The 21,539-nt window shown below is 45.8% G+C and overlaps 1 protein-coding gene across 6 annotated transcripts in view; it reads left to right on the top strand.

Moving 5' to 3' along the window:
- Window positions 1-20,017, top strand: part of LOC109893800 (kinesin-like protein KIF13B) — a 70,638-nt gene extending 50,621 nt beyond the window's left edge. For 4 of the 6 annotated variants that reach the window (XM_031829140.1, XM_031829139.1, XM_031829138.1 and 1 more), the window contains exons 22-40: window positions 1,312-1,437; window positions 1,635-1,808; window positions 2,108-2,280; window positions 3,186-3,318; window positions 5,321-5,470; window positions 6,027-6,056; window positions 6,318-6,417; window positions 6,664-6,790; window positions 6,904-6,959; window positions 7,100-7,224; window positions 7,546-7,821; window positions 8,130-8,282; window positions 8,555-8,632; window positions 8,761-8,814; window positions 8,948-9,056; window positions 9,698-9,831; window positions 13,964-14,026; window positions 14,466-15,162; window positions 15,386-20,017. In XM_031829140.1, coding sequence (XP_031685000.1) covers window positions 1,312-1,437; window positions 1,635-1,808; window positions 2,108-2,280; window positions 3,186-3,318; window positions 5,321-5,470; window positions 6,027-6,056; window positions 6,318-6,417; window positions 6,664-6,790; window positions 6,904-6,959; window positions 7,100-7,224; window positions 7,546-7,821; window positions 8,130-8,282; window positions 8,555-8,632; window positions 8,761-8,814; window positions 8,948-9,056; window positions 9,698-9,831; window positions 13,964-14,026; window positions 14,466-15,162; window positions 15,386-15,594 — 2,967 coding nt within the window. In that variant the 3' untranslated portion in view covers window positions 15,595-20,017. The remainder of the gene's footprint in view (window positions 1-1,311; window positions 1,438-1,634; window positions 1,809-2,107; window positions 2,281-3,185; window positions 3,319-5,320; window positions 5,471-6,026; window positions 6,057-6,317; window positions 6,418-6,663; window positions 6,791-6,903; window positions 6,960-7,099; window positions 7,225-7,545; window positions 7,822-8,129; window positions 8,283-8,554; window positions 8,633-8,760; window positions 8,815-8,947; window positions 9,057-9,697; window positions 9,832-13,963; window positions 14,027-14,465; window positions 15,163-15,385) is intronic. The other 2 variants (XM_031829141.1, XM_031829142.1) reach the window with 2 other exon arrangements.
- Window positions 20,018-21,539: the final 1,522 nt, after the last annotated feature.

The raw sequence follows: 21,539 nt of genomic DNA, 5'->3' as shown, positions 1-21,539 counted from the left end.
TGTATTAGCGAGCTATGTTTGCTCTGACTCAGTACTGGTATCAGTCTGTATTAGCTAGCTATGTTTCCTCTGACTCAGTACTGGTATCAGGCTGTATTAGCTAGCTACGTTTGCTCTGACTCAGTACTGGTATCAGGCTTGTATTAGCGAGCTATGTTTGCTCTGACTCAGTACTGGTATCAGGCTGTATTAGCTAGCTAAGTTTGCTCTGACTCAGTACTGGTATCAGGCTGTATTAGCTAGCTACGTTTGCTCTGACTCAGTACTGGTATCAGGCTGTATTAGCTAGCTACGTTTGCTCTGACTCAGTACTGGTATCAGGCTGTATTAGCGAGCTACGTTTGCTTTGACTCAGTACTGGTATCAGGCTGTATTAACTAGCTACGTTTGCTCTGACTCAGTACTGGTATCAGGCTGTATTAACTAGCTACGTTTGCTCTGACTCAGTACTGGTATCAGGCTGCGAGCTACGTTTGCTCTGACTCAGTACTGGTATCAGGCTGCGAGCTACATTTGCTCTGACTCAGTACTGGTATCAGGCTGCGAGCTACGTTTGCTCTGACTCAGTACTGGTATCAGGCTGTATTAGCGAGCTACGTTTGCTCTGACTCAGTACTGGTATCAGGCTATATTAGCGAGCTACGTTTGCTCTGACTCAGTACTTTTAATAGCTAGTTAGCAAGCCAGTTTACTATTGATTAGCATTAGTGGCTAACATGATTTAGCTCAACTTGCTAAGAAAATACAAACTAGCTGTTTGCAGATGTAAGAAACACAAACTAATATTGTAATTATAGAACGCTTGTGGATTTATATTAAGATCAAAGTGGAAACAACATCGTTGTCATCAACATTGTTGCATGTGCTGCATTGACCATGCAGACTGAATGAAAGTGTCTCGTGGGCAAGCAACAACATGCGCTCCTTGAGTGACGGGGTGGGACTAGGTCTGTGTGGAAAGCGGCATGGAGAGAGCAGAGAGGGAAGACTCAAGTAGCAGAGTAAACTATCACATTTAACAAACCAAACATTCAAATACCGTTATAGAAGGTAAAGTAAAAACCCCAACTGGTCCGTGCATCAAAACAGGTATATAGTAAAATACGGTATACCGCCCATCCCTAATATCCCATTTGTGTTCCAACCCAGCACTAACACACCTGATAAAACAAATCGTCATCTAGATTGACGACTGCCCTGAGTCGATTGTTTGAAGGAACGAGGTGTCTTGGCGATGTGCTGAAATGAAAAGCTCACATTGTCGCAAAGTGATGATGCAGCACAGAATGAATGGTGTTGGTTGTCTTGTAGGTGGTTGGGAGGTTACACGTGGAGGTGGTGAGAGTGGCGGGGGGGTTTGAGGACAGCATGGCTGGCGGAGAGGACAATGAGACCAGCCCTGACGGAGAGGTGCAGGAGAGGAAACTGGTCTGCATGGTGAGTCTGTTTTGAACACTCATAGAATACACACATACACAGGAAAGTAATTTGTTTTGTATAGTTATTCTGGAATGCCAAGCAATATAGTTTGCTTGTTCTCTGTCAAATCATATTTAATCATATCCTCTCTCTCCTTCCCTATCTTCCTCTCTCTCCTCCTCCCTCTCTCTCTCTCTATCTCTCTGTCTCTCCAGATCAAGATTCTTCAGGCAACAGGTCTCCCCCAGTACCTTTCCAACTTTGTCTTCTGCCAATACTCGTTCTGGGACCAGGCGGAGCCCGTAATCGTGGCCCCAGAGGTGGACCCCTCTGCCTCGTCCCCAAGCAGCAAGGACCCTCACTGCATGGTGGTCTTTGACAGCTGCAAGGTCAGACATCCAATGAAATTTTAAATGCATTACTTGCATGGTAAAGGTACTTGTATTGTAAAAGCAACAATGTAAAAAAATCCAGCAGGATATAAAATAAATGCACATCTCAGTCATGTTGCAGCTCTAATAGCCCAGGATGAATCAGGTAGCCTGGTTTAACCAGTGGTGAGCACAGCGTTCAGTCTAGTTTAACTGTGTTTATGCTCTGTTTTCTGCTAATTCACATCTTTTGGTTTTCTATGCTATTCTTTCTGCCCTTTCTAATTCTGTTTCTCTCTCCGTCTCTCCCCCTGTAGGAGATGGGTGTGTCAGTAACAGAGGAGTTTATAGAGTATCTGACAGAGGGGGCAGTGGCCATGGAGGTGTATGGACACAGACAGGCCGCTGCCGGACAGGCTGACTCTGGCAGGAACCCTGCCTTCTGGGACCTCAGCATTATACAAGCCAAGACACGCACACTACGGGACAGGTAAACACACTACGGGACAGGTACACGCACTACAGGACAGGTACACGCACTACAGGACAGGTACACACGCACTACAGGACAGGTACACACGCACTACGGGACAGGTACACACGCACTACGGGACAGGTAAACGCGTACTACGGGACAGGTAAACGTACTACGGGACAGGTAAACGCACTACGGGACAGGTAAACGCACTACGGGACAGGTAAACGCACTACGGGACAGGTAAACGCACTACGGGACAGGTACACGCACTACGGGACAGGTACGCGCACTACGGGACAGGTACACACGCACTACGGGACAGGTACACGCGTACTACGGGACAGGTACACGCGTACTACGGGACAGGTACACGCGTACTACGGGACAGGTACACGCACTACGGGACAGGTAAACGCACTACGGGACAGGTACACGCACTACGGGACAGGTACACGCACTACGGGACAGGTTTACGCGCACTACGGGACAGGTTTACGCGCACTACGGGACAGGTTTACGCGCACTACGGGACAGGTGGGCGCGTACTACGGGACAGGTGAGCGTGCACTACGGGACAGGTGCACGCGCGCTACGGGACAGGTGCACGCGCACTACGGGACAGGTGAGCGCACACTACGGGACAGGTTCACTACGGGACAGGTACACGCACACTACGGAACAGGTTCACTTTGGGACAGGTACACGCACACTACGGGACAGGTACACGCACACTACGGGACAGGCTCAATACGGGACAGGCGCACTACGGGACAGGTAAACGCGCACTACGGGACAGGTTCGCACGCACACACAGTCACACAGCACAAGTTGACACTGACACATGCCAAAGGTTCCAGTTCCACATGAAAGCAACCTTCTAAATTCCATATTGGTGTTCTGTCTGTCTCCTCCTACAGGTGGAGTGAGGTAACACGTCGTCTGGAGATGTGGATCCAGGTGTTGGAGATCAACGAGAACGGAGACTTCATGCCTGTGGAGGTCATACCTGCCAAAGACGTACGCACAGGAGGTATATTCCAACTGCGACAGGTAGGTGTTGTGTGTGCGTGTGTGTATGGCTATCCCCAAATGTTTTTTTTCTGTTTTAGTCAGGAATTCCAAATTGTCCTTTACCTCAGAATGAAAAAGACAATCCAATACATATTTACATCAGTAACACAACAATACACACATTAGAATCAATGAGAAGAAAGACCGTCAATTCAACCAACTGAATTGTTGATTGAATCAGTAAGAGGAAGGCCCAGCTGTTTCCACCACTACTGTTCTATGTTGTGTTGATTACATGTGTCCCTCAGGGCCCGTCCTCAGGGCCAGTCCCAAAGACATGTCTAATCTGTTGTTCCCTCCCCCTCAGGGCCAGTCCCAAAGACATGTCTAATCTGTTGTTCCCTCCCCCTCAGGGCCAGTCCCAAAGACATGTCTAATCTGTTGTTCCCTCCCCCTCAGGGCCAGTCCCAAAGACATGTCTAATCTGTTGTTCCCTCCCCCTCAGGGCCAGTCCCAAAGGCATGTCTAATCTGTTGTTCCCTCTCCCTCCCCCTCAGGGCCCGTCCTCAGGGCCAGTCCCAAAGACATGTCTGATCTGTTGTTCCCTCCCCCTCAGGGCCAGTCCCAAAGACATGTCTGATCTGTTGTTCCCTCCCCCCCAGGGCCAGTCCCAAAGACATGTCTAATCTGTTGTTCCCTCTCCCTCCCCCTCAGGGCCCGTCCTCAGGGCCAGTCCCAAAGACATGTCTAATCTGTTGTTCCCTCCCCCTTCAGGGCCAGTCCCAAAGACATGTCTAATCTGTTGTTCCCTCCCCCTCAGGGCCAGTCCCAAAGGCATGTCTAATCTGTTGTTCCCTCCCCCTCAGGGCCAGTCCCAAAGACATGTCTAATCTGTTGTTCCCTCCCCCTCAGGGCCAGTCCCAAAGACATGTCTAATCTGTTGTTCCCTCCCCCTCAGGGCCAGTCCCAAAGGCATGTCTAATCTGTTGTTCCCTCTCCCTCCCCCTCAGGGCCCGTCCTCAGGGCCAGTCCCAAAGACATGTCTGATCTGTTGTTCCCTCCCCCTCAGGGCCAGTCCCAAAGACATGTCTGATCTGTTGTTCCCTCCCCCTCAGGGCCAGTCCCAAAGACATGTCTAATCTGTTGTTCCCTCTCCCTCCCCCTCAGGGCCCGTCCTCAGGGCCAGTCCCAAAGACATGTCTAATCTGTTGTTCCCTCCCCCTTCAGGGCCAGTCCCAAAGACATGTCTGATCTGTTTTTCCCTCTCCTTCTCCCCTTCAGGGCCAGTCCCAAAGACATGTCTGATCTGTTGTTCCCTCCCCCTCAGGGCCAGTCCCAAAGACATGTCTAATCTGTTGTTCCCTCTCCTTCTCCCCTTCAGGGCCAGTCCCAAAGACATGTCTAATCTGTTGTTCCCTCCCCCTCAGGGCCAGTCCCAAAGACATGTCTAATCTGTTGTTCCCTCCCCCTCAGGGCCAGTCCCAAAGACATGTCTAATCTGTTGTTCCCTCCCCCTCAGGGCCAGTCCCAAAGGCATGTCTAATCTGTTGTTCCCTCTCCCTCCCCCTCAGGGCCCGTCCTCAGGGCCAGTCCCAAAGACATGTCTGATCTGTTGTTCCCTCCCCCTCAGGGCCAGTCCCAAAGACATGTCTGATCTGTTGTTCCCTCCCCCTCAGGGCCAGTCCCAAAGACATGTCTAATCTGTTGTTCCCTCTCCCTCCCCCTCAGGGCCCGTCCTCAGGGCCAGTCCCAAAGACATGTCTAATCTGTTGTTCCCTCCCCCTTCAGGGCCAGTCCCAAAGACATGTCTGATCTGTTTTTCCCTCTCCTTCTCCCCTTCAGGGCCAGTCCCAAAGACATGTCTGATCTGTTGTTCCCTCCCCCTCAGGGCCAGTCCCAAAGACATGTCTAATCTGTTGTTCCCTCTCCTTCTCCCCTTCAGGGCCAGTCCCAAAGACATGTCTGATCTGTTGTTCCCTCCCCCTCAGGGCCAGTCCCAAAGACATGTCTAATCTGTTGTTCTCTCTCCCTCCCCCCTCAGGGCCAGTCCAGACGTCTGCAGGTGGAGGTGAAGTCTGTGCAGGACAGTGGGACGATGCCGCTGATAGCGGAGGTGCTGCTGGCCGTGTCTGTGGGCTGTGTGGAGATCAGACAGACACAGCAGGCTAAGGCCAACAACGAACCCGTACAGGTAACACACACAGAAACATACCTATGCAGATACAGTGCATTCAGAAAGTATTCAGACCCCTGGACCTTTTCCACATTTTGTTACGTTACAGCCTTATTCTAAAATGGATGAAGGGAAAAAAACAATTTAACCAATCTACACACAATACTCCATAATGACAACACAAAAGTAGGTTTTTATTTTAACAAATGTTTTAAAAATGAAATATCACATTTACTTAAGAATTCAGACCCTTTCCTCAGTACTTTGTTGAAGCACCGTTGGCAGCGAGTCTTCTTGGATATGACACAACAAGCTTGGCACACCTGTATTTGGGGAGTTTCTCCCATTCTTCTCTGCAGATCCTCTCAAGCTCTGTCAGGTTGTAGATTGATGAGGAAAAATGTAATGAAGGGGTCTGAATACTTCCCGAATGCTCTGTGCATTACTGTGCATTACTGTGCATTACTATGCATTACTGTGCATTACTATGCAGGAAGATGGCAATGGCTGTGAATGCCATTTACGATATGTCTGTTCTGGACTAATACAATTGTGTATTTTGTTTGTCTCACAGATGGAGGGGGATGAGATGGACAGCTATCAGGTAAACACTTTTCACTGTCTTGTCTCGACTGAAATATCTCTTTCATATATCCCCACTGTATCTGATCAAATCAGACGACTCCACTGAAGAGGATGCTACAGTGCATGTGCCTGTTTCTGTGGATCTGTGATGGATTGGTCATGTCTGTCTTGTTTTTTTGTGTGATTGTTTTGACCGGTTTCCCTCCTGCACTCGCTCCGGTTGATTGATCCTGTTGTTCTCGCTCTGATTGGTCATTGGTGTGTGCGTTCTGTCCAATAGGAGCGTGATCTGGAGCGTCTGCGTCGTCAGTGGCTGACAGCTCTCACCAAGAGACAGGAGTACCTGGACCAACACCTTCAGACCCTGGTCAGCAAGCCAGGTAACTAACACACACACAGTGCAGTCAGTGTATAGTGGAGGAACGAGGAAGTATAACTACCTTTACTGGAGTAGCATTTGGGCGGCAGCTCAAAGGGCACAGCAAATGAGGGAGAGGAAGTGGTGGCAGGAAACAGATTCCTCTGGTCAGGGAAGGTAGTCATGTTCTGACTGCCTACACAGCTGTGTGAACATCTGGGTGGAATTGAGGGAGATAGACTTTGAAATTGTTGTGCTCCCTCTACAGAGAAGACAGAGGATGACGTGGAGAGGGAGGCCCAGCTGTTGGAATGGCGCCTGACACTGACCGAGGAGAGGAACGCTGTCATGGTGCCTTCAGCTGGGAGCGGCATCCCTGGAGCTCCTGCAGAGTGGTGAGAGAGTTGGGTCTAAACTTAAATGTATAATGAGCATTTTTTTTAATCATAAATGTTAATATTGTTCAGGAAGTGAATCTGACAATTGTGTACATTTTTTGTGTCTTTAGGGTCCCCCTACCTGGAATGGAGGCCCATACCCCTGTTCTTTTCCTGGACCTCAGTGGTAAGTTCTCCTTCTTCAGTGTTATAGTATCTCTGACTGGTTTAGTGACAAGTCAATTATTCAAATCCTCACTTTCACGCTTAACTCATGTTTTTCTCTTACTTCTCTCTCACCCCCCCTCATCTCTCTCTCCTCTCCAGCGGATGACTTCAGTTCCCAGGATGCTTTGGAGGTCCCGGAGGCTGGGGGTTGGGATGCCACTCTGAGCGGAGAGGACGAGGAAGAATTCTTCGACCTGCAGATCGTCAAACATTATGATGAAGAGGTGAGCTCCAGGGGTCCTTTTCATCAGGTCACGGCCTAGCAAAACACTTTGCAGTAGAAAACCAAAACCAGTGTTTCTAATTGGGCAAATCCACCTAATCTCCCCCCTTATTTCACCATATGGTCCCTAATAGGGTTGCAAAATTCCGGTAACTTTCCCAATATTTCCAGATTTTCCAGAAATTGGAACATTACTGGAATCAGCAATGTAATCGGAAATCCATTAACTAGGATTTCTGGAAAACTTGGGAATATTTGGGAAAGTTACTGGAATTTTGTGTCCTTAAAGAACACGACCATGTATCCCCACCCCTTCCACTAGGTAAAAGCTGAGGCATCATGGGACTCCACAGTGCACCAGTGTCCCCAGCTGAGCCGCGGTGGAGCATGCCCGGAGCAGAGGGTTTATCTGACGGTGCGCTGCGTGGTGCAGCTCAGCCATCCGGCAGACATGCAGCTGGTGCTGAGGAAACGGATCTGTGTCAACCTGAACCCCGGCAGACAGGGCTTCGCTCAGAACCTCTTCAAGAGGATGTCCACGCGCTCCACCATCCCCGGCTGTGGGGTCACCTTCGAGGTGGTCTCCAACATCCCCGGGGTGAGGGTGTGACAGGAGGGAAATTACTTCATTTATCATCAATTACTTTGCTTCTTTTTGGTAGTGATTTACTACAACGTCTGCAGCTATCGACTGTCTGTCTGTCTGTCCTCTCCTCATGTCCTCTCCTTCGTTGCACTGATATGAGGAAGGTGAAATGCCAACCTAATGACACCCTTGGCACCACCATATTGTTTTCATCTATCGAGTAGTGTTTTCCAACCAGTGCATATGAAGGGGAAGATATTTTTTATCATTTGAGATCGAGTCTGTCTTTTTGTCAGCTCTACTACCTCTCTCTCTCTCAGGATGCCCAGGGTTCAGAGGACAGGGAGATGTTGGCTCGTCTAGCCGCCAGCACTGAGAACCCCAAGTCGGCCGACAACGAGGCGGCCATAGAGAAATACCTCCGCAGTGTCCTGGCTGTGGAGAACATCCTCACTCTGGACCGACTACGACAGGTCACTACACACCCTCACACTAGGACAGCTATCTATAGCTATCTACAGCTGTGTTTCCCAAGGTGTGCGCATTTAGTTTTTTTGTCCCAAGACTACACAGCTGATTAAACTAATCACAGGCTGATGATGAGTTGGTTATTGGAAAAAGCTGTGTAATACTAGGGCAACAAACAAAACGTGACCCCTTTTGGGTCACCAGGAAACGCTGTTCACATGCTTAGCACACATTGTTATTAATGGTACTGTTGCTTATTTCGTGTGTGTGTGCGCAGGAAGTGGCGGTGAAGGAGCACCTGGCAGGCAAAGGGAAGGGTAACAGACGCAGTCTCAGCTCCCCCAGTGTCCACAGGGTAAATGGCACATCTTCTGTTGGGGGTATTACTGGGTGCTATTGATTTATTGAATAGTTTTAAGCTACTGAGGTCATGACATTAGTCTTTTTCCTCCCTCTCTCTTTCTCTCTCCTTTTCGTCTTCAGCTCTCTGGCAGCAGACAGGACCTGTCCTCTGACTGCAATCTGGACGACAACAAGGTGTGTACAACCCTGTTGAAGCTGTGCCACTGTTAATACTCAAACTGAAACTGAACAACCCCACGTGCCAAAGTACACAGATCAATCCTCACATCTTTAACCCCCCTCTGCTGTTCTGTCTTCTCTGCTCCAGACTCGCTGGGAGAGCCAGCAGGACATCTTCATGACCTCGCCCCAGCCTCGCCCCTCCTCCTCTCCCCCTACTACTCCCCCACAGAACCAGAGCCAGGACCCAGAGCAAGGTAAGAGCCTGACTCCCCATCTCCTCTCCCCTCCCTCTGCCCCATTGTCCTCTCTACCTTTCTCCCCCTGAGACTGCTCTACTAACCTGGCCTTGCTGACTGGCTGACTCTACCTCAGTCTCCTCTCTCTCCTCCTGTCATCTATTTTTTCTGTGCAGTAGACCTTTGGTGTGGTTCTGTCTGTCCTGTCTACTAGTGTTGTCTCGTGTTTTAAGTGTGTTACATACAGTAGTCATATTGTCTGTTTTTTCTTTCTCAGTAATGATGTCATTGTAATGAATGTGTGACCAATGACAGTTAATCATTCAGATTAATTGGCAGTCTTTTATGATTATAATCCAGAGATTATAATATGTTATCACATGCTAAAATCATCTTTATTTGATTATTTTCAGTTATTTTAATCAATTCTTTGTCTTGTCTCGCTGACCTGGTCCAGCCATTTTCTTCATTGTGTGTCTTTTTTCAATGTCATTTCCTGGGCTTGCTTTTCAACTTCCTGTCTTAATCTCTCACACTTCCCCTACCTTCCAATCCTCCTCACCATCCTCTTTTCCTCCTCTCCATCTTTTATTCCCGCTGCTCCTCATCTTTTCTTCCTCCTCCCGTTCCTCCTCCTCTCTCACCGGTTCTCCCCTCAGGTCGTTCAGGGCTTGCTGCCTCTTATCTTTCAGTCAAAGCCCTGGTGCCGCAGATGCCCAAGCTGCTCAAGTCCCTGTTTCCTGCCCGCGAGGACAAGAAGGAGCCCCTACGCCCCTCACCCCACTCTCTACAGGTAGGATGCACATACCCCAGTGACCTTTTGACCTTGGTTGAAATAAGCCCTTCCCTTTTTTTATCTTGTAACCCCATTGAATCCTTTCCCAATTTCTTGTGATACACCAAATAAACCAAACCCTGTTTCTAGCCACAACACCAGTCAGTAACTGGGAGCCCAGAGAAACTGGATGGTCGATGTGAGTTTATAATCCACTATAGTTCACTGTCTCCCCATCCTCTGCCTCAAACCATTGCTGTAATCCATGCCTTTTTTCAGTGTAGCCTGTATTTCCATTTTTATTTTGTCTATCAGGCCTTTTACCAAGTGCTGCTATCACAATGAGACCCATCATCATCTGCATTTAAGCAGAGGAAAGTGGAGATGGTATTTAGGGCATTCAGAGGAAGTCCCATCTAGACCAGTGACTGTTACTCAGCTGCCAGATGAAACACACTTGTATAACAGGCTTTTAGACAAGCCTCTCTCAGAAGACAGACTGGGGATAGAGCGGTCTAGGGCGGGTTAGTGCTATTATTAAGCAATAAGGCCCGAGGGGGTGAGGTACAGTGCCTTTCGGAACGTATTCAGACCCTTTGACTTTCTTTCTTTTCCCTCATCAATCTACACAAAATACCCCGTAATGACAAAGCAAAACAGGTTTTAAGACATTTTTGCAAATTTCTTAACAAGAAAAAACGTATCACATTTACTTAAGTATTCAAACCCTTTACTCAGTACTTTGTTGATAACCATTGGCAGCGATTACAGCCTCTAGCCTTGGGTATGACGCTACAAGCTTGGCACACCATTCGTCTCTCCAGATCCTCTCAAGTTCTCTCAGGTTGGATTGGGAGTGTTGCTGTACAGCTATTTTCAGGTCTCTCCAGAGATGTTTGATCAAGTTCAAGTCCGGGCTCTGGCTGGGCCACTCAAGGACATTCAGAGATATGTCCTGAAGCCAGTCCTGTGTTGTCTTGGCGGTGTGCTTAGGGTCCTGTTGGAAGGTGAACCTTGATCCCAGTCTGAAGTCCTGAGCGCTCTGGAGCACGTTTTCATCAAGGATCTCTCTGTACTTTGCTCTGTTTATGTTTGCCTCGACCCTAACTACTCTCCCAGTCCATGCCGCTGAAAAACATCCCCACAGCATGATGCTGCCACCACCATTCTTCACCGTAGGGATGGTGCCAGGTTTCCTCCAGACGTGACACTTGGCATTTAGGCCAAAAAGTTCAATCTTGGTTTCATCAGACCAGAGAATCTTGTTTCTCGTGGTCTGAGCGTCTTTAGGTGCCTTTTGTCAAACTCAAAGCGGGTTGTCATGCCTTTTATTGAGGAGTGGCTTCAGTCTCGCCACTCTACCATAAATGCCTGATTGGTGGAGTGCTGCAGAGATGGTTGTCCTTCTGGAAGGTTCTCCCATCTCCACAGAGGAACTGTAGAGCTCTGTCAGAGTGACCATCGGGTTCTTGGTCCCCTCCCTGACCAAGGCCTTTCTTCCTGATTGCTCAGTTTGGCCGGCAGCCAGCTCAAGAAAAAGTATTGGTGGATCCTAACTTCTTCCATTTAAGAATGATGGAGGCTACTGTTCATGGGGACCTTCAATGCTGCAGAAATGTTTTGGTACCCTTCCCTAGATCTGTGCCTCGACATAATCCTGTCTCAGAGCTCTATGGACAATTCCTTTGGCCTCATGACTTGGTTTTTGCTCTGACATGCACTGTCAACTATGGGACCTTATATAGACAGGTGTGTGCCGTGAATTTACCACAGGTGGACTTAATCAAGTTGCAGAAACATCTCAAGGATAATCCATGGAAATAGGATGCACCTGAGCTCAATTTCTAGTCTCATAGCAAAGGGTCTGAATACATATGTAAATAAGGTATTTCTGTTTGTTTATATACATTAACAAACATTTCTGAACTGTTTTCACTTTGTCATTATGGGGTAGTGTGTGTAGATTGATCAGGGGGGGGAAACTATTTAATACATTTTAGAAGAAGGCTGTAAGGTATTCTTAAACAAGGTCACTCAAAGTTGATCTTAAATGAATCATTGTTTGTCAGCGTGCTGGAGAGCTTCCGACCACAACAATGCACCATAGTACACATCAATCAGGAGCTCTGCCTGCGTAGTCCCAGCAGCTGTTATGTATGGCTATACACAGACAAGTTATATTTGCATGATTTAGCATAATTCATTCATCATTACCGTTTTGTTTCATTAATGTGACCGACCAATACTGGTTCATAACATGTGACAGACCAATACTGGTTCATAACATGTGACAGACCAGTACCTCACGAGGCTTCTTCTCTCTAAGCTGAGACCTTGAAACTGAGATATCTGTAGTTCGTTCTCAAAACAAGGTCTGGGCGTACTGTCAAATTGCAGCTACTGTTAGTGAGGAGGAGCAGAAAACAACATGAGGCGCAGATCGCCTTACAGCATGTTAATAACATTTCACAGGGAGGAGAAAGAGAACACGTTATAACAGTCCTACCAAACTTGCTAAGAATGAGATTGAGGCAGGGTTAGCCCAAGCTACAGTCTAGTAGCGGTCCTCACATATTTAGGGCACAGTTCTGTCTCTAGAAGCCCTGCCTTTCCAAATCATAATTGTAACTATTGATAAAGTATCTAAATCAAATTTAGAATGACAGTCCATAGTGCTTCATGTTGGTGCTATCACTTTAATTTAAGACCCTAACTTTTCTCCTTACTTGTGGTAATGACATATTTGGTATTTCAGTGCATTCTTCGTCTAAAATACTATACATTTTGCAGTGTGCAGACCTCCACAATCAATCTGATGCCCCAAATAAACAATATTGGATAAGCCTAAATAAATTACGGGCAGAGTTGACCACACCCCTCTGTCCCCAGCACTCATCCTTCCTTTGCTGGTGTTTCTTCGTGTTCTTCTTCAGATAGTGTTTCCGTTCTTCCTTTTAATGGCACATGTTCAAAGTGGATGGTCCTTGATAATGTCTCTCACGCTGTCCTTTACAGTCCATCATGTCTGGTCCATTTTCCTACCAGTACACCAGCAGCATGAGAGAGGTTTGGACTGGGTCTCTCCATGCTCCCTCCACATGGACCCATGTCACACTCCTGAGAGAAAAAGCAGTTGATAGCTTCGACTGGATGCTGTGTACAGTTTGCTGGCTCGGACTCTGGTCTCACGGTAGAAGTGGTGAAGGACCATACTGAATGCCATTTTCGCCGTTATTTCAGCCGGTTAGAAGGGGTGTTGAGGTTCACACTGTTTTTTGACCAATACCTCACCAGGCTTCTTCTCTCTAAGCTGAGAACTTGAAACTGAGACATCCTTCGTTTGTTCTCAAAACAAGGTCTGGGCATACTGCCAAATTGTAGCTACTGATAGTGAGGATTTGATCAGTCAGCCACTTACATGAACACAGAAATTGGTTATAAGAAAAGCACAAACATTAACATTCCCATTACAGTAACAAAATGTGGAAAAGGGGAAGGGGTCTGAATACTTTAGGCCATATCACCCAGCCAAACCAGCCGGTGGACATTTTTGTGTGTTTCTACATGTAGAATCGATTAGCACACATATTTTCAAATTAAGGGCCGGCACTCTTTTCAGAGGTGCTGAGTGCTCTCGGCCGGCAAACGCTAAACCGATGTGGCCAAGCCATAAGGTAAAGGAAGAACACAAAACTGCCAGGCCTTTCCCCCAATCTATCTCATTAATGCTGTGTGCCAGTGTTTGGTTTGACTCGGCCGGGGATTGAGCTCCCAACCTTCCAATCTCAGGGCAGACACTCAAACCACATGCCACTGAGTTGGTTATGTCCATATATAATGAAGTCAAAAGTCGCTGAACACTGGATGTAGGATATACCAAGCTTGCTATTTAATTTCCATAAAGACAATATATCTTTAGTAATACCACCATCTGTTCGTCATTCTTTCAAAGATAATTCCACTGGATTTAGCCATTATTTTTAGGGATTAAAACCATTTTCTGTCAAGAGCTGAATATAATCAACTGAGCTTTTGAATTTTTACATTAACTCGTAAAATTATAGATGTGAGACAATACTGATGTATTTCAATGAATAATTGAACCTTCAATCATTTGAACAATAATTGTGATTCTCTCTCTTCCTGGCAGCACATGCCTCGTATCATCATGCAGACGACGGGGCCTGAAGACAGCAGGATCCGGATAGAATCGGTAAGAACCATCTGTCAGTCTGTCATCTCTTTTCAACTCTCCTCCTGCCTGCTCTCCCTTGTTCAACCAACATTCCCTATGAGCACAAGATGTTAAAAATATGTTTAAAAGGACGTCTTTTCAACTTCTTGTGGTCACTGGGAGTTGTAGTTTGTTAGAGATCAGTCTAGTTGTAGTTGATTAGTTGAAATCAGTTAGTTTTCAACAACTCTCCAGGCTGAGACAGTGTATTGACTGTAATATTAAGCTATGGTTGGTAGTAAGCTAGGGGATCAGAGGATCTCATGATGATAATGATGAAGATGGTGATGATCATTATGATATTGATAATTGTGTTGGCATCATGATGTCTTGGTATGCTCCAGTCAGTCTTAAGTTTGTTGGGGTTCTTAAATTCCTGTTGTGGTGTGATTGCCATTGCCGTGATTCCTCCCCGTAGGTTGCTAAGGTAGGGAGGACCGCCTTTATCCCGGCCTTGACCAATGACAGGTGGTCAGAGTCCACCGAAGCCCCTCTTCCTGTTCCGTCCTCCCAGCATGACTATCCCCTCAGCCCCATCAGCGAGGCCTCCAGCGGCTACTTCTCCACTAGTGTTTCCACGGCAACCCTGACCGAGGCTTTAGCCAGCGCCGCTGGTGACCACCCTGCCACCCCCCTCCGCCCCTCCTCCTCCCTCACCCTCCTAGATGCAGGGGTGGGACTAAAGGGAATTGATGCTCCTGAAACTACGTTACCCAGAACCCAGCAGCAGCAGCGAGCTGAACGGAACGGTGTTACTGCTGCCTCTCCTCAGTACGACAACAAAATGGCCACCACAGGTCCCGGCTACAGCGTCACCACAGGCAACAAGCCCTTCTCCGTACAGAGGGTGTCGACGTCGGACCTGAAGTCGTTCCAGCAGCGCATCCTGGGGGAGGAAGTGGAGGCAAGAGGAGGAGGAAGACAAGGGAGTCTAGAGAGACTGGAAATCGTCCTGGACGACGAGGATGGCGGATGTGACTACGTGCTACCTGATTGGCTGAGAGAGGGGGTGTGCGTGACGGTGGGAGCCAATAAGGACGGGACAGTGCGCTACGTGGGCAACACTGAGTTCGCCGAGGGCGTGTGGGTCGGGGTGGAGCTTGACTCGCCCTCAGGTGTGTTTGTGTGTTTACTGTTCACACAGAATCGCATGACTCAACATAATGACACTAGAAGAAATGTAACTCTAAGCAAATAGCCTGAAAATAACAAATCTAGAGGGCCTTGTCCACATGTACATGAGAATCATCAGAGCAGGCAATGCTTAGTTTAGGAATTTCAAAGTACTAAACCAACTCTCTTCCTCACCCATTTCTCTTATTCTCTCTCTCTGTACAGGTAAGAACGACGGTTCCGTAGGCGGGCGCCACTACTTCCGCTGTAACCCTGGTTACGGTGTCCTGGTGCGTCCCGACCGGGTTCTCCAACGGGAGCATTCCACCAAACGGAACCCGGAGAACCGGCGCAGCGGCGAGTTCTACCAGCCCGTTCTGCGGGGAGAGTCCACTATCAGGAGAGGGGAGAACCGCAAGTCCTGGAGCAGCTGAACTGGAGAGAAACAGGCTTGGCTGGGAGAGACCATTATTCTACACATCCTAGAAAACTAGAAAACCCACACATCCTGTTTCTAAGCCTCCGTCTCGCTTAGCACCCTCTCTCTCAATCTCCCCCTAACTATGCAATACAACTGCATCTAATGGAAAACGGTCCCTGTCCTATGCCCACCCATAGCTATGGAGCAGTACCTTAGTGCTCTGTGTTAGATCTGTCTGGGTTCATTTCAATAGGGAAGACCTTTACCCAACAGGCCCCTGCTGTCTCCCCATCTGGACACAGCACTGGTGGCATGGATTGGGCACAGGCCCTGAGTGGTTCCACAGCACCTGAAGTAGTCTACAGAGTGTTGCTGTCTGTATGAAGTGGCCCACAGGAACTGTTTCTCCTCGGGCCAAGGTTCAGGTTCTGAAGTAATGACATCACGCTCTCTGATGTCATCAAACTCTGGTCACACTTGGAGAATCCTTCTGAAAGAATGAGACTACTATTCCACCGGACCCTGACCTGCAACGCCCCTCTTTTTTCAATGGAACTGTCCATTTATCCCCCCCCCCCCCCTCTTTTTTCAATGGAACTGTCCATTTATCCCCCCCCTATTTTTGAATGGAACTGTCCCTTTTAATTAAATGATATTATCAGTCCTTTTTGTGGACTGACATTTTAACAGTTACTGTATCTATCCCCTGTGTAAAGTCATTCATCTGAAATGATCGATTCTTCCAGAATGTGCCTTCATGGGTTTATTTTTCTTTGTTATATTTCTTAGTGGTTTTATTCAATACACATTTCTCCCTCTGTTGAGCTTTGACGAGAATGCCTTGTGTAAGTGTGAGGTGATCTCAGGGACTGCAGAGTGGACATGGATGTACCTGTGAGAAGATTTGTGTGTGTGTGTGTGTGTGTGCCTGTGTGCCTGTGTTTTGGCCCTTGAAGCTGAATTTAACCATGGCAATTTACAGTATAGGCTGGGAGAACAATTATCCCTGTGCGTGTGTGTATATGCACATCTGTGTGTGTGCATGTTTCCGGCTGATCTGAAAGATGAAGCACCGTCGTTATGACGACGTGGTTTGTGCGAAAGTAATAGCCGTTGGTTTTAAATTGTAAGTTGAAGGATGGTTCCACTATGAGAAGCCCAGGGAGCAAAATTGGTTGAAATTGCTTTTCTCAATGTCTTTTTAACATCAAGTGCTCACTGGGAGATTTTGCACGTTGGAGGTTAGTTTGGTGACTGACTGTGGTGATGTGTGTTAGCAGAATGGTTGTCTTTGGTTCTAGAACTGTTTGAGGAAGTAGCAGTGTGATGTATGGTGTATGGTCTGCATGCAACTTTGTGTTAACATTGTGGAGCTTTATGTAACGTGTGGATGTTGGATGGAAGGTAGGATCTGGTATGTTTTATGCTGGTCATTGATTTGTGTTTGGGGGATAAAGATCTCTATGCATACATTCACCATTTGTGTGAAGATACAGATCTGTAATGGGGTCTATCATTTACATACTGAGTCAATGACTTTGGGAGATGAAAGCAGGTTGTGGGAGCAGTGTTTTACAAGGTATTTCCTTTGAAACTATGGAATATTATTTCAAATGTTAATGGATCCCTGAAGTTCTTACAAAATGTAGTGAATCTCATTTTTATTAGACATTTGAAGTTAATACTTAAAGGGGCAATCTGCAGTTCAAACAACAACAAAGTGGTGTCCCCGCCACAGTTTTGGTAAATAGGAATGGGACTGGAGAAATGTAACCAGCTCTCAAATTAATCAGTGGGTGTATATCATTCATTTAAACATCCAAAAATAGATGTAACAACTGCAGATTACCTCTTTTTGAAATTCCATTGAATAGAAATGTAAACGGTGTATTCTCACCTCGTGAGCGGAGGTACAAACTGTAACGAGATGCAGAGTGGGTTTTAACATTAGTCCATCCAGCAGTCACATGAAGGAGCTGAAAGCTAAACCCCTTCACCCCAACGCTATGACATTTCTTTTGACTCTTTATCCTCTGATTTAAGAGAAGCTTAAATTTGCAATGTTATATATACAGTATATCACAAGTGAGTACACCCCTCAAATTTTTTGCAAATATTTGAGTATATCTTTTCATGTGACAACACTGACGAAATGACACTTTGCTACAATGTAAAGTAGTGAGTGTACAGCTTGTATAACAGTGTAAATTTGCTGTCCCCGCAAAATAACTCAACACACAGCCATTAATGTCTAAACCACTGGCAACAAAAGTGAGTACACCCCTAAGTGAAAATGTCCAAATTGGGCCCAAGTATATCATTTTGTGATATACTGTATATAAATGATTGTACATATGCCTTTATTGTGTGAAATAGTTAAAGCCTTCTAAATTGTACTGAAAAAAATTGTTGCTTGCACAAGTGATTTTATGAGAAATGGTGCTGCTATAGCCACTGTTATATAACTGTAAATGGATTCGATCATTGACATTCTAGTCTTGCTTTTTAGCCTTCTATACACCACTTGAGATGGGAGAAAGTAAGGAGTTGTCTATGGGCTGATGACTGGCCAATTGATAGAGAAATGGAACGTAGCAAGTGCTTATTTATTGTCATGTACTGTCCCCAAGTTGGTCAGACACTTTACATTGCTCTTTCTATAGCTATTGCTAGCGTTTTTTAAGTTTGTCGTCGTGTTTATCGAGTGATCATACTTGTGGTAATAGGAGGGGAACTGAGTATGTGTGTGAATGCGCAGTGTTGTAATGAAGAGAGAGCAGGTGGTGTATCGGATGGATTTGGCCTTCGTCTTCTCACCTCTCTGCACAGAGAAGAGTGTTTTGAGATCACTTCAGGCTTATCTATTTATTTCCGTGCCTCACTCTGTTTCTGTCTCTCACATCAGGAAGTAGCTCTGATTCAAACACTTTTCATTATGAAGTCACTTTTCTGGGTTATTTCACATTGCCGATGGAGTCTTCGCTTCTGACTCAAAATAGGTGCAGTGAGGCTGGGATTCAATCTGTTCACACTGTCGGCTATGCACCTTTTAAAGGCAATGTTTCCTCATTTCTGTAAATATTATTTTGTAATTTAGCAGACATTCTTATCCAGTGCGACTTACAGTAGTGCATACATTTTTGTACTGAAAAGCAGGTACACATGTACCTGAATGCTGTGTAACGGGAGGAAGTAATTTGTCATACATGCATCCTCTGGCTTTCATTTCAATAGGCGTCATCATGGACTTTATATTTGACCATATATGGTTGTGACTGTTTGCGCTCCGAACCACATCAGGGGTGTATTCGCTAGGAACCAGAAGCAAACGAAACGGGACCTACCTGAATTGGTCCAATAAACTCTTGTGTGGAGTAAATGGAAAACCACTTTTGCTACGGTCTTCAACTAATGAATACACCCCTGACCCTTAGACTGTCTATACCTGATTAAGGATCCGTCTATACAGTTACCCTTTCATCATTCCACAGAAGGCATGTTTTTTAAAATATTTTTGTTGTCAAGTGCTACTATGAGCATATATTTTTAAAGGCCCAAGGACACAGATGCAACAAACTGTTATGGGGGAAATAATATTTCAAGAGTATACATTTGTTTACATGCATTTCCTGTATATCTTTGGCAACCCTGGTCCAGAGCTCAGAGCAATATGACACCTGCCTTTATGTGGCCTTCAGTCTACCAGTCTGTCCCCCTCAGAGGCTTTTAGTTATTAAACCCAGTCTGGCAATGCGAGACTCAATAACTGCAAGCCCTTAAACTCCCTCCATAGAGAGACCTGTATATTATAAGACTTTCTTCACACTACATCAGACCCACTGCCACATGGGACCATGGGAGTTCACGTTAGTAGAGGAAACTAACACAGATATCAACTAGAGCAGAGAATCTTTATCCCCAACACAGACGTCAACTAGAGCAGAGAATCTTTACGCCCAACTCAGGAGCCACGTTCCATTTCTGTTCAATACTAAAGGGGTTTGAGCTGGAGGAAGGGATAGAAATGGAATTGGGCCTGATCTTCAGACCATTTGTACACCGGTTTTTGTCATTAAATGGCACCCTACTCCCCATATAGTGCACAGAGAATAGGGTTCCAATTTGGACACAATGACTCACTTGAGACCAACTCTGGTTTGTGCCTCGTCCTGGAGTCTTGAGTTATTATTATAATCAATCATTTGTCTGATTGTGTTGTCATGAAGTGTATTTGAGTATTTGCGAATGCGTGTATGCTTGATTATGTATATATTTGCATATTAAGACTTAACAATCTGAGTGCAAGTTTGGGTTTTGATTTAATTTAATTGTTCTGTGTAATTCTATGCTGAAATCCAAAGAATAATCATGTATTTTTTATCGCCTGGACAATAATCTCCCTGTAAAGGAAAGAATAAAAAAATGAATTGATTTAATTTCTATCGTCTGCAGTTATTTTATGGAGAACGCTGCGTAATCTTCCGGAAGCCATGCATCGATTGCAATTCGAGTTAAATGTGCAGTTCAAGATTTGAACCAGTTGATACACATTTTGTGAAATCATGCAGTTAGATTTCAGTTGCTCAACAAAACCACACATTCTTTATTCTCTAGTAGGTACAGTAAACAAATGAGAAAATGTAACAAAGGCATAGTTTTCTACATATTCATTACAGAACAGTCTACTGTCCAAAAAAGGCACTAAATTCTGAAGTAGCAGAACAGGACTCATTTAACACTCATACATAATGTGAATACAAGGACTGGCGATATCCGTTCCTTCGGACCGCCAAAGGCAAAGCACCTCCCACACAGGTTAAAGTTCATTAAGTAGCAAATGCAACCTGGTTTAATATGCAGAGATTTGACTGATGTCAAAGACGCAAAACCAAAGTGTATGCTACTTAATATGCATTACGTCTCAGGTTAACGGTCTTGAGAGACGAGTAAAGACCTCAGAAACCTGAAGGAAGAAGCTTTGCCTTTGAGTAATGCAACACAAAACACACACGGCAGATTGTGCACATATCAAATGGAAAACACAAAACATGATATAAAAAATAAAAAGCATTTCATGAATCTAATATACATTCCTGTTTGGCAGAACTTTACACATGGAAGTAAAACTGAAAACAAAATATGAAATCTCTTATCTTGTAAGATACATATTTGATTAGAACAAAGCACTAGGTTAATGGCTAGCAGAAACCGTCCTCGGGTCAGCTTGGCTGTCATTCAAGACATACTGGACGACTTAAAGGGACAGTTCACCCCAAACAATGTTAGTCTCATCTCTACACCTTGAATCTTGCATGTGCGCTGGTCAGCCAACACTCCAATCGTTGTGTACATCTGTCAATGAGAAAGTTTCCAAATCGTTTGGGGTTGAGGTCTACAGATTTATTCATAATAGGACCTACACCAGTCAACTTGAATTTCAAGGTGAACTACCCCTGTAAAGGGGGGGGGGGGGGTTAAAACACCAAATTACCCCTAACCCTTGAACATGTGTCAGCCAGAAGATCAGTCTTCCTTCCTCCTATTGCCTGCCTGGTCTGTCAATCACTCAGGATGACCAATAAGCTACGAGGCGAGGAAACTGAAGCGCCATGGTAGTTTCTCCCATAAAGTGTCTTTTTAAAATACAATCTAAAAGTAGGTATCTTAGATAACAGCTTGTGTGTAGAACACGTCATGGCATATAAAGCTGATAGAAAAATAAGTGTTTGCATTACTCCCAGTACCAATAATAGAGACATTTATAATGCTCCCTTGATTGGCAATCTTTTAAAAGCGTAAATCATTTCCTTTCAACTGGGGAACGTGATTATAACATCAGTCGGTTGCCTTAAATAAAGGTTAAAAGCTAAAAACAAATGCTTTGGGTACAGCTACAATATGCTTATAGTTACCCCCATAACAAGCACATACACAAGGCCCCTCTCACTAGCTAGCATG

Source organism: Oncorhynchus kisutch, linkage group LG7 (genome assembly GCF_002021735.2).
Source record: "Oncorhynchus kisutch isolate 150728-3 linkage group LG7, Okis_V2, whole genome shotgun sequence".
NCBI lineage: Eukaryota > Metazoa > Chordata > Actinopteri > Salmoniformes > Salmonidae > Oncorhynchus > Oncorhynchus kisutch.
The sequence above is the reverse complement of the archived record's forward strand: the minus strand, read 5'-3'. Positions and strand labels throughout refer to the sequence as shown.